Here is an 11857-nt window from a genome sequence, read left to right as displayed (position 1 = left end):
GGGCAAAGCACTTTTCTGGCGCTGTTACTAGTGCTCATACTTATTCATACCACCTGTATTTTACTATCTCTTCGCCGAACTAGTGCACCTATTAGGTGTGTTGGGGACACAAGAGACTTCTTGCTTTGTGGTTGCAGGGTTGCATGAGAGGGATATCTTTGACCTCTTCCTCTCTGAGATCGATAAACCTTGGGTGATCCACTTAAGGGAAACTTGCTGCTGTTCTACAAACCTCTGCTCTTGGAGGCCCAACACTGTCTACAAGAATAGAAGCTCCCGTAGACATCACCTTCCTCTTGGGGTTCCCAACAGACATGTGCCTCACGCGTATCAGTCCTTAGCCATTTTGATGAGCTGTTTGTGTGGTGTCCGTGGCATCGGCGCTACACTGTGAAGTGTGGCGCCCGTGGCATCGGCGCCACACATACAACCTCGCCAAGACGGCTAAGTCCTAGGAGAAGTATGTTTTGGCCAATTATAAGTGGATGTGTGGCGCCGATGGGAGCGGCGCCATCCTGCCACGTCAGATCGGCGCACAGCTCAGTGTCGAGGGCGCCACGTCGGCTGGGAGAGTGGCGCCGCCGGCACGGGCGTCACACAGTGAGGTGTGGCGCCGATGTGCGGAACGCCACACAGAAAAGTTAGATGGGTGAAATAGTTTGACCAGAGGGTCAGTCTGTGCTATAGTTGCAACAAAGAGTTATTCCTGTGTAAATCGCCTTCGATTCTCCTGAAGAATTTTTTAATCAGAAGCAAATCGAGAGCAAAAGAGGACCCACCGATCTGGACCCTCCACCGTCCCTGTCCCGAATCGTAAAGCAGTCCACGCGCCGTCCGATCCACCCTCTTCTCGCCTCTCGCTCTCCAATCCCACTCCGCCTCGTGCACTCCTCCACCCTCTCTCCTCTCCCCTCGACCGCCACCACGGCGAATCCACCGCCGCCGCTCCCACCTCCGGCGCCGATCGGGCGGCCGCCGTCGCCCATCCCGATGCCCGCCGAGGAGGAGCCCCCGAACCCTCCGCCCCCGCTCGAGCCGTCCGGATCGGAGGCTCCCCCCGACGACCCCGTCCCCGCCCCCGCCCCTCCCCCGCCTCCGGCCCTCCCAACCCCGGCCGCCCCAGCCACCGAAGCCGCGGCGCCCGCCTCCGTACCCCTACCCCCACCCGCCGCGGTGTGGACGGCCGTGTCGCCGCCGGCGGAGGCCAACGGGAACTCCGACAGGAAGAAAAAGTCGGTGACCCCCCCTTTTCCCCTTCCCGGCAAAGTTTTGGCTTTGGCCCCGATTTCCTATTGTGTTTCGTTGCGTGCTTGGTATTTCCCCCCGATTAACACCTTTTTGTGCGTGTGTTTGTCAGGCGGAGGGCGGACGACGCTGACGGGTGCAGGACGTGCAGCTGCAAGAAGTCCAGGTGCCTCAAGCTGTAAGTGCACGCTCGTTTTCCACTGTCTCGTTAAATGGCGAATGCTGCGTGTACCTCATTGTACAAGGCGAGAATTTAGAGATGAGCCAATTGAATTTCCACTACAGCGTCTAATTGTCTTGGATGCGGTTGCCATTTTGATTAAGCACTGAGTGAGTTTTACATCGGCAATGAGTCTGCTGCTGTTTTGTAGCAACTCTAGATTCGGTAGCCGAACTTTTCAGTTGTACGATGGAAAGAAAACCCAATGTAGTGAATTTGAGACTGCCTTGCTATCATAATTGTGCAAGTCTATTTGAGCATGTTTACCAGCTCTATTTGAAACATGCATGGAACTATTTTTTTCTGCTGAAACAAGCCCAGAACTTTATTTCAACGTGTTGAGTTCTTGAGTGTTCTATGGTGAAAGTAGTGAGGGGAAATCGTTCACCTATACTTATTACTACTGCAATGGCACACACTTGAATCACAATTCAGATGAGCAGATTGGTTGTGATTTCCGGTCGAGTTGTAGATAGCCAGCATATTAGTGCCATGTAATCCTAATGCTACCCAAGTACCCAGCACTGCCCACGGAGGGAACCAAATTTGGGCAGGGGATAGTGGTGCATAGAAAACAGGGGGTAACGCTGATTTTCTGCAACGCATCGGTGAACCCAGCCATCCCAACCCACCCTACACACCCAGACATACACCCTACCTGCCTAACCATGCTCATGCTGCACACAACCTGATTTCTGATTTCTTACTGCCAAATTCAATTTTCATTTTGTTTGTAATGATCAGTCGCTTTATGTTGTGGCAGTTACTGTGTGTGTTTTGCTTCGGGATCACATTGCTCTGAATTATGTGGATGTGAGCCATGTTACAACAAGCCTGTTCATGGCGTTCCACGGAATGCACCAGGCTTGCCTTTGCAGGTTGTTCGACCAGCAGAGGTTGGCCAAGATACAGCGGTATAAATCTTGTTCAAACACGACCCTGTAAATGCCCTAACTATTTTCTCGTTCTGTTTATGATGGTCCTGCTATTTTTATTCTCTCTAGGAACAACTTATAAGATCTCCAATGGACATTTTTAGAAGAAAATGCACGTGCAAAAAGTCAAGCTGTCTTAAGAAATACTGTGACTGCTATCAGGTTTGTATCCAACTCTATCCTGTTAGTTTTCTCTTGTCTCAGCCCGTGACAAGTTTCTTCTGTATTTGAAGGGAGGAGCAGGATGCTCCATCAACTGTAAATGTGATGATTGTAAAAACCCGTATGGAAGAAAAGGTAAGGTTAAACTGGTGTGAACTCTTGGAATTAGCGAACTACTGAATTGCAATGTTAAAGTCAATGTTGTGAAAAGACATTTACGTATCCTTGTTTATATTTTTAATTGGCCGGAAAACATTTTTTTGCCCCAATCGTTTAAAATTAATTGAAAAAGACATACATTGTTTTTTTTTTTCTTTTACCAGCTATGCTCTACATTATAGTCTACTTGCAAATATGTGCCTATATGGTACATATTGTGGACAGCAGTACACAATATTATAAATTAGTTATGTTAGTAATACTCCTTCCATCCCAAAATAACTTGCTCAACTTTGCCTAGATAGATTAGTAGAAATAAACTGTATTTCAGTGACTAAATGGGATAAATAGATGTTTAGCAGGAAAACAGTCGATTATTTAGATTATGCGTCCAGTTATAGACATATGGCAGCATTGACAACCCTCTCAGTATCCTTGCAAAAAAAAAAAACTCTGAATATATGGTGTTAAGAGTTAAGTGGTGTTCTTTTGACTTCAATGAGTCGAAGTGGGTAGGTGATCTGGTTACAGGTACCCTGGAATGCTTTCTGGTTTCAGGACCCTCTAGAATAGCTTGCTTTATGCTGCATATTATTTTTTGATATAATGGAATTTGCTTGATGGGTTCTATCCTAATACTTATTTTCTTAAAGATGTTTGGCACAATATTTTGGATTTGTTCTTTCTGATGCTTGCTACCCCCCTGATTGTGATGATGACTTAATCTCAAGTATTCCTTTAAATCTGTATTTAAAATCAACATTTTCCGTTCATGTTCTGCAGTTGGTGTTATTATGGATAGTCGAAGTATTCTTACCGCACCTGCAGCTAATGAAAGGAATGGAACAGAACTTGACTCAAGTGATGATGATGACGATGAAGATGATTATTACATGAATCGCCCACTGTCACCTATCCCCCCATCTCCAGTATCCAGAGAGTCTTCATTCCAACAGGATACTCTGGTGGGCGTGGAAGTTCATACTATGAACGGGCACCTGTACCCGAAACCGCTGACCCAGGTGCGGCCAGAGTCATGGCCGCTCTCCAGGAGGCCTGCTGAGGAATCACGGGGAGAGCAATGGCGGTTCTCGAGGAGGCCCAGTGAGGACGGGACATCTGACGTCATGGATGGGCACACTGACCACTCCAAGTTTCATAGGGAGAACAACAGCAAGCAGCCGGAGAGCCATGTTGACAACAGGTACAGCATCACGCGGTGCATCGAGGTGATGAATGGCATGGCGGAGCTGTCACCGGTCGAGAAATCGCTCGCACCGGACGTCTTCTTGGACGCGAGCAGCCGGGAGATTTTCCTCTCGCTGAGTGTAGATATCCGGACCATGTGGCTGAAGCGCAAGATGAGGAGCCTTGTGTAGTAGAGAGATAGTAGCACCACAGCGATTTTTCTCCGGCGTACAACCTAAAATAAGTATGTGATTGTACTGTAGATATATGGCTAGTCTTGTTATGATTTATTATTGATGTATCTAGCACTTGACTGATTTATTTATGGTGAAGCTATATTGATGCCCATTGTGTTTAGCAGCAATATGTTCATAGTGATCTCGAGCTAGAAATTAAGTTTACCATGCCATTTGTTCAAGGTTCACATGTGGCCTGGAAATACACCTATGTTTCCCATCTCTTCAGGCTATGTTTTGAAGATCAAGTCAGTTCTAGTCTATGTCAGAACTCAGAAAGCTAGTTTTGTATTTTGTGATCAGATTGACTTGTAACTTGTAACCAAATATCATCTATTATCAGGCATCTTTAATAGAGCAGATTTTTCTTTGCGGGTTATTAGAGCAAAATAGTTGGTTCGAGAGCTCCCCTCTTCCAGTGCCACAACAACCCTCATCGAATCACCGCCGGCCACCCCACACATCTCCGCTGCTCCGCCTTCTTTGCTCGGCTGGCTCCCAGAACAATGGGCCCCTTTGATTGAGGCAAACCCTAGCCTCGCCGATGCTCCATGGAGATGATGACGGGAGTCCTAGTCCGAAGAGGAGCAGATTGGTGTTGCTCGGGGACGATGATGATGGAGGAGGTATAGACCGCATGAGCAACCTCCCCGACGATGTCCTTGGCGACATCATCTCCTTGCTCCCCAGCAAGGCATGCGACCACACCAACTGGCGTCCCGATGCGCCACCTCTGACGTTCCGCCCCTCTTAACCTCGATTGATGTCGCCTCGTCAAGTGTGAGGATGACTTCGCTTGTGTTGTATCACACATCCTTTCCTCCCACCAAAGCCATGGCCGATGTTTCTGCATCGGCCACCTGTATGGAGGGGGTAGACAGAGCGGCCATGGACACCTGGTTCCGCTCCCCCACCTTGGATAGCCTACAAGAGCTCGGTGTATGGTACACCAATGTATGGTACGACCAACACCATATGTTGTCGGCATCCATGCTTCGCTTTTGGACCACCCCCCCCGCGTTGTCATTATCGGAGGATGCAACCTCTCCAACAACACCATCCAATCACTTCACTTCTTTTTTTAAATGAGCGTGACCTGGTTGATAGTATTGGTCAAGTTTGTGGTATCCATTTTGTTTTCTTGTGTTTAGAGACAAAATTGTGAAGGTCTTTAGCATTCAGCTGAGATAGGAGAATGAAGACAAATTGTGACATGCATGGATACGCAAATAATCTCTTGCTATGCAAAGAGTTTTCCCAGTACATCATTGCTAGCATGATAAAATTGGAGGATGAAATTGCACAAACCACTCACTATTATTATCTGTTTTGACAAACTACTCAATTTATGTGTCTTTTGCATAAACCACTAACTACACATGCAATCTGTTGCACAAAGGTCCGAATCTAGGACTAAACTGTTTGACAACAAATCTGATGGTCAGGACCCACATGACAGTGATGATGTGGCATCCACGTGTCACCAAATTTTGGCGGAATCTTACAAACAAGGATAAATATTTCACACGGAAGATCTAAATTTCTTTAAACTTGTTCAGATTTTTCATATATTTTAAAATGCTTGAAAAAGAGTCTAGTTCATGACACATGGACGCCACATCATCACTGGCATGTACATCCTAACCGTCGGATTTGTTGTTAAGCAGTATAATCCCATATTTTAACATTTATGCAACAGATTACACCTATAGTTGACGTTTTATGCAAAAGACATGTAAGGCTTAGTTGTTTGTGCAATAAAGACAGAATTGAATAATAGTTACATATAGATTTGTAGCTCATCTCTTTCTCTTTCTCACCTTATAATCTAACATTTTCAGTCCTTTCTTCGGTTATCTGAAATATCTGTACTATAGGGGATTGCACTCCAGCTTTCTAAGTTGCATATGTAGAACTATCTTTTTCAACTAGTTTATCCTTTATTTTTAAAATTTTATTTTTGATAAATGGACAAAATTAAAAAGCGGTAGCCAAGCAAGCAGCCAAATCCGAAACATTGGTGATCAATTGGCGAAAGAGACGAAGCAGAGTGAAGCTCTTCTGACATGCGGGACCCAGTAACGTTCCTGGAGCATGCTACAGTACTGGTCCGGGCTGGGCTACCATTTGGTTTCATCACTTTGTGCTGGTCCTCGACCTCGTCTCCGCTCCAGCAACGCCGCCCCAGACAGACCCTAGGGGGAGTGCTGTACACCGACCTGGTCGGTGTGTACGGGCCACCGCACACCCCACCGACCAGGCCGGTTGATTGGGCCGCGGCCCATTAGTAGTAGGTACGTTTTTTTCTTTTTTTGCTGTTTCTTTTGTTAATATTTTTCTTTTTCAATATCTAACTTAAAAAGAAAAATTGGAGAACAAAATTTCAAAATCTGTTCAGATCCGAGATGGAGGTGGCCGGCCGATGCTCGAGGAAGAGGAAGTCCGCTGAGCTCGGCTCGCCCGAGGTTGGGGCGGCTTCAGAAGGGCGCGGTCCGGGACCTACGGCGGGGGACCAGGTGCCGCCGCCGCCGCCGCTGCCCGGAGCGGAAGGAGGCGGCAGCGACCGAATCAGCGACCTCCCCGACGCCGTCCTCGGGGAAATCATCTCCCTCCTCCCCACCAAGGAAGGCGCGCGCACCCAGGTCCTCGCCTCCCGGTGGCGCCGCCTCTGGCGCTCCGCCCCCCTCAACCTCCACTGCACTCCTTACCTATTCGACAGGCATGCCCGCGACGCCATCATATCGCGCATCCTCGCCGTCCACCAGGGCCCCGGCCGCCGCTTCTGCGCGCCCGTGTACCATCTCCACGGCGACCGAGCCGAAGCCTGGCTCCGGTCCCCCGCCCTGGACAACCTCCAGGAGCTTGAGCTGTGCAGCTACACGTTTTACTTACTATTTCCACCGGCAACGCCGCAGCCACTGCCGGCGGCTGCCTTCCGCTTCTCTGACACCCTCCGTGTTGCCACCATCGGAGAGTGCCACCTTACCGACAGCACCGTCCAAGCGCTTCTCTTCCCCAAGCTTCAGAAGCTCGCGCTTAACCGGGTCAGCATCTCCGAAACCTCGCTACACACCCTGCTTGCTGCTTGCCCTGCTCTGGAGTGCTTGCTGATTCATGATAGCACCGGCTTCCGTTGTGTCCGAATCAACTCCAGTAGCCTTCGAAGCATAGGCGTGAGAGGTTTTAGCTATCAGACAGGGCTCGAATTTCCGGAACTTGTTATTGAGAATGCCCCTTCTCTAAAAAGATTGCTCCAACTTGGTTTATGTTATTTCCTGCATATATCGGTAATCTCTGCGCCTAAATTGGAGACCTTAGGCTACCTTTCTTCTGGTTCTAGTTCCAGGCTCGTGTTTGACTCCACAGTTATTCAGGTAGCTGTGCCCTTTCCACTAGTCTGCATTTCTTTGCGCTGATGGATTACCTAGCACCTGCACTTATATTTGGCCTAATGTTATCTTCCATGTTTCATGAAGGAATTGCGTGTTCATAGCTTCACAACAACGGTGCGCACTGTCAAGATTTTAGCTGTTGATATGAAAGCTCTTAGTCTGGATGTTGTTATTGACTTGATGAGATGCTTCCCGTCTTTGGAAAAGCTGTACCTTCAGGTGACAATTCATCTGTGATGTTTGTTCGTAGTATTCATTACTCGTTTGATCTATTTACTGTTCCTAAATGATTGGTTTTTATTTGTCTATGTTCATTTTCAGTCAGATGGACCAGGGAAAACCAACTTGTGGCGTCGTAAACACCAGAATCTTATAAGATCTCTCGACATCCGTCTGAAGACAGTTGTTTGCCGGCATTATCGGGGCATCAAGTCACATGTTGATTTCGCCACATTCTTTCTACTAAATGCTAGAGTGCTAGAGTTAATGACCTTTGAGGTTCATGACAAAGATTACAATGAGGCGTTTTTTGCACAACAACGTGAGATGCTTCAGGTGGATAGCAGGGCCTCAAGAGGAGCACGGCTTCGTTTCACATCAGATTGGTCGTATCGCTATATCTCTTTGGATCCTAGTGTCCATGATTTGGATCCAGCTGATCCCTTTGAAAGGACCCAGCCTCCAATAGCAGATACCAACTTTATGCTTTGTGGTAACTGTTAGTAGTTCTCACGTTTGTAGCTTGGTTAAGTTTTTGGAACCTTATGGCAGTTAAACATGCTATTCATGATGCTAGTTCTGTTGAAACTAACCTGTGCCGATGGAGACTTATTTGATGAGAAAATGAAGATAAGCGTACCCAAATTGGTGGTTCTGAGTTTTGGTGTCACTACATTTGGTGTATGAAACTCGTCAGATCAAGGTATTACCCGTGGTGCAACAAGCCCCCTTGCCCAATTGCATGACCAAGCAAGTTCCTTGCCCTGTTTCATTCGCCGTCAGCGTCTGTGGAATGTATAATTTGTGTGTCAATTTTGTTGCCTGCTGATGATGTAATGCCGAGGTTGGAACATTGTAAACTTTTACGGCAGTGGAGCCAATTAGTAAACCAATGTATTGATGTTTATAGGAGTAGGTTGCTGTGCCTCTCCATCCCTCTGATTTATGGTTTCTTAATGCTGAACCCAAGTTTCTGCAATGATCAGCTGCTTTATGTTGTGGTAGTTATCTTGCGTGTTTTGCTTTTGGGTCACACTGTTCTGAATTACGTATTTACGTGGATTTGAGCCACGCCCAACAAGTCCAAGGGCGAAGCTCCCAGTAGGGCAAGGTTGGTGAATATACTTTGATGCATGTGTTTTTTCTGCAAATTTTGAGTGGTCATACATCGAAAATGGATTCCGAATGAAAAAGTTATGCTTGTTTCAGTGAACATTGCGCAAAATCGATTACAAACCGAAAACATAGACTATTTACCTCCAAATGTAGGCTCATATTCTAAGTTCAATGTAACATTACAAAGATTTATCATTCACTGACCTTAGTATATATAAGGTAAACTCGAGTTATTCACTATTTATACTCATAGAATTTTAGACTTTGAAGATTTCTAGATATAAAAGACACATTATACTTTCTCTGACCTTATTATCACTTCTTTAAGATGACCTTGATTTATCCATGGGCGGCATCAATAATTGAAAGTAATTTTTTGGCAATAAATATAATTAAGATCGAGTTACCAATCGAACGAGAGATAATCGAACATCTTGATTGTTTAAATACACTAGATATTTTTAAAGAGGTAAAGCTTTACCATTGAGTTGACATTATTGGTATGTGTTTTTAGATTCTACTTACAATTAAATATATTTTTATTTTTCGTATACTCAAAAATTGTGTTTGAACTATTTTAGAATTATTTTGGTATTTGCATCATTCAAGGTTCGCCCTACCGTTGTTTTCGTCCTTCGCCACTGAACAAGCCCGTTCATGGTGTTCCATGGTTGGCTTTTGCAAGTTGTTCGAACAACAGAGGCTGGTCAAGCTCAGCGTTATAGATTTTGCTTTAACATGACCCTGTTATTTCACCTGGTAGCAGCGATAATAAGTTCATCATTATCTCTAGCTACGCATGAAGTTTTTCATGCTACTAGGTTCATGTATCCTCTGCATGTCTTTCTTCTGAGCGTGACATCTATTTGTGAATGCAAGAACCATTGATTGTACAGTTTAATGGCAGTGCTCAAGAGAGTGGAGTTTCAGAACCGGGCGGCACATGCACCGGCCTGAACTCGTCCTCCCATTGGCGCCTGAGGGAGTGGTGGGCCTGCAACATGGTCATTTTTCTCACAGTTCGAATCGGTGAATACACAATCATATACGTCGTCCCCGTACAAAGAGCAGACATGCATGTCCCTTTCGTTGACCGCAGTCTGACGTGGTATTGTCAGTACATGTTGATTATGCTGGCCGGGACCATTTCTTCGCAGTTTTACTGCGCATACATGCCGGCGCCTGCTTGTGTGCGACACTGTCGCTGCTGGACAACACCTCATCGTCAGGCGTGTCCGCCTCCGCCATGGTCGGCATCTGCACCATGCAAGGGCGCAACTACCTGTGCATCCTCGCTATGGCCGACTTCTCTTCCAAGAAACGAGCACCGCCTCCTCGCCGTCACGCATGGCACACAGAGCAGCTTCTTCTTCCAGCTGGAGGGCGGGCACGAGCAATTCGTCTTCCTACACCGCGGGCACCCATCTTGTGGACGATGTCCACCGTCCATCGCAGGCGGCGGGACCACCACCATGCTTTTCCGGCGATGGTCGATGGAAGTCCATCCATGGCCATGGCTGCGTACCACCAGGTCCATCAAGAAGCAGCCAACGCACGCCATGGAGTCGTTGAAAGTTGCGCCGAACCCAGGGCTCGCGCCACGCCGTTGCCGTGCGGAACCACGACGTCAGCGACATGGACAGGACACGATGATGGAGTGCAACATGTCAAGCGCGAACAACGAGAGGCCTTTGCCCCGCTTCTGGCACCGATACGATGAGGCACCAATCACGCCTGAGCCTCCTCTGATCCGGATTGCGCGAGCAGACGCAAGAGGCGGCGCAGGTAGGCGCCGTCCTGGACGGCAGGAGGGAGAGCGCGACGAGAGGTTGGGCACCATGGCGGAGCCACGGCAGAGGTGGACGGCGTTGGGTTGCCGAGCTCAACTGGCGCACAGAAAGGCCATGGACTTGGTGTGCGCGCGAAGACGTGGCTCCGCAGCTCCGCCTGCACTTGGAGGAGCTCGTCGTCGGCCATAGTTTTGGCTGGAGTCTAGAGCCGCTGGGAGGGAGATACAGTGAGAAAATCGTTTTGGCTTGGCGACCAACTTGTTTATGCTATGAGACCCTATTCGCCACGCCTGTACGTTCTGACCCAATCATCTGCACAACAGCGTTATGTGCACCTCGTGGGACAAGGAAGCGGGAAGTAAAGAGATCGAGTTATGTGCACCTCGTGTGATCGCTGTGCTCACCCCTTCTCCTTGAAAAGGCCAGCACGGTAAAAACTAGACATTAATTCCCGTTACACAGTAAACTGCAGATGGTCCCTCGGTCCTGATCAGCCGACAATCAGTTGATGTCTGCCCTGGACCATCTCCTCGTTCCTGTTCATCTGTTTAGATACGCGTTTCATACATTAAGATTATAGCAAATACGGTAAGTGGTCCTGCTTCGAGTCAGAATCTTGCGTCCATGGCAACCGTCGATGCGGCGGGTTCATATGCCCGGCGGTTCAACTGTGATTTTTCCCAGTGCTCAATGATTAAACCTTGAACTGCAATCTTGGTCCGAGCTGCATTGAGCATGTGCCCCCCCATACAGCAGCCCCACAAAAAATTCTGATGTAAAAACATTAAAAAAAACGAAATAGTTTTATTCAAAAGTGACTCGAATTTGAATCAAAAACTAAAAAAAAAAACTAGCGGCGTGTGTCGAAGGCGCTGAAGTCGAGGTTGTCCGCGTCGTCGGAGAAGTCGAAGGACCAGTCGTCCTCCTCCTTTGGCGTCGGCGGCACAGATGGACCGGCGAGGTCGACGAAGTTCTCGCCGTGGTCCCTGGCGGATCACACCGCCGCCTGCCGCGGGTCGAGCGTGATTTTCCAGTAGTCCTTGTCGACGTACCAACCGAAGATCACGTGGTGACCAGGGAAGTCCTCTGGGTCGTCGCCGCCACGGAGGGCCGCCTGCGTCTCCGCCTCCATCTCCCACCACCTCTTATTCACCGGCGGAGGTGGTGTCGAGCCCACGACGTCCTCCTCCTTGGG

General features: G+C 48.0%; 2 protein-coding genes across 2 annotated transcripts; both read left to right on the top strand.

Moving 5' to 3' along the window:
• Positions 1 to 990: 990 nt before the first annotated feature.
• LOC124653795 (protein lin-54-like) lies at positions 991 to 4269 on the top strand. The gene is made up of 6 exons (XM_047192861.1): positions 991 to 1232; positions 1358 to 1423; positions 2229 to 2379; positions 2470 to 2562; positions 2634 to 2697; positions 3505 to 4269. The coding sequence occupies exons 1-6, from the start codon at positions 991 to 993 to the stop codon at positions 4098 to 4100; spliced, it is 1212 nt and encodes a 403-aa protein (XP_047048817.1). The 3' UTR covers positions 4101 to 4269.
• Positions 4270 to 6550: 2281 nt separating this feature from the next.
• Positions 6551 to 8760, top strand: LOC124655708 (putative F-box/LRR-repeat protein At4g15060). Its single transcript, XM_047194561.1, has 3 exons — positions 6551 to 7519; positions 7622 to 7756; positions 7859 to 8760. The coding sequence occupies exons 1-3, from the start codon at positions 6551 to 6553 to the stop codon at positions 8258 to 8260; spliced, it is 1506 nt and encodes a 501-aa protein (XP_047050517.1). The 3' UTR covers positions 8261 to 8760.
• The last annotated feature ends 3097 nt before the right edge of the window (positions 8761 to 11857 follow it).

Source organism: Lolium rigidum, chromosome 5, assembly GCF_022539505.1.
Source record: "Lolium rigidum isolate FL_2022 chromosome 5, APGP_CSIRO_Lrig_0.1, whole genome shotgun sequence".
Lineage (NCBI taxonomy): Eukaryota > Viridiplantae > Streptophyta > Magnoliopsida > Poales > Poaceae > Lolium > Lolium rigidum.
Note: the sequence above shows the minus strand (reverse complement) of the source record. Positions and strands in the feature narration are given on the sequence as shown.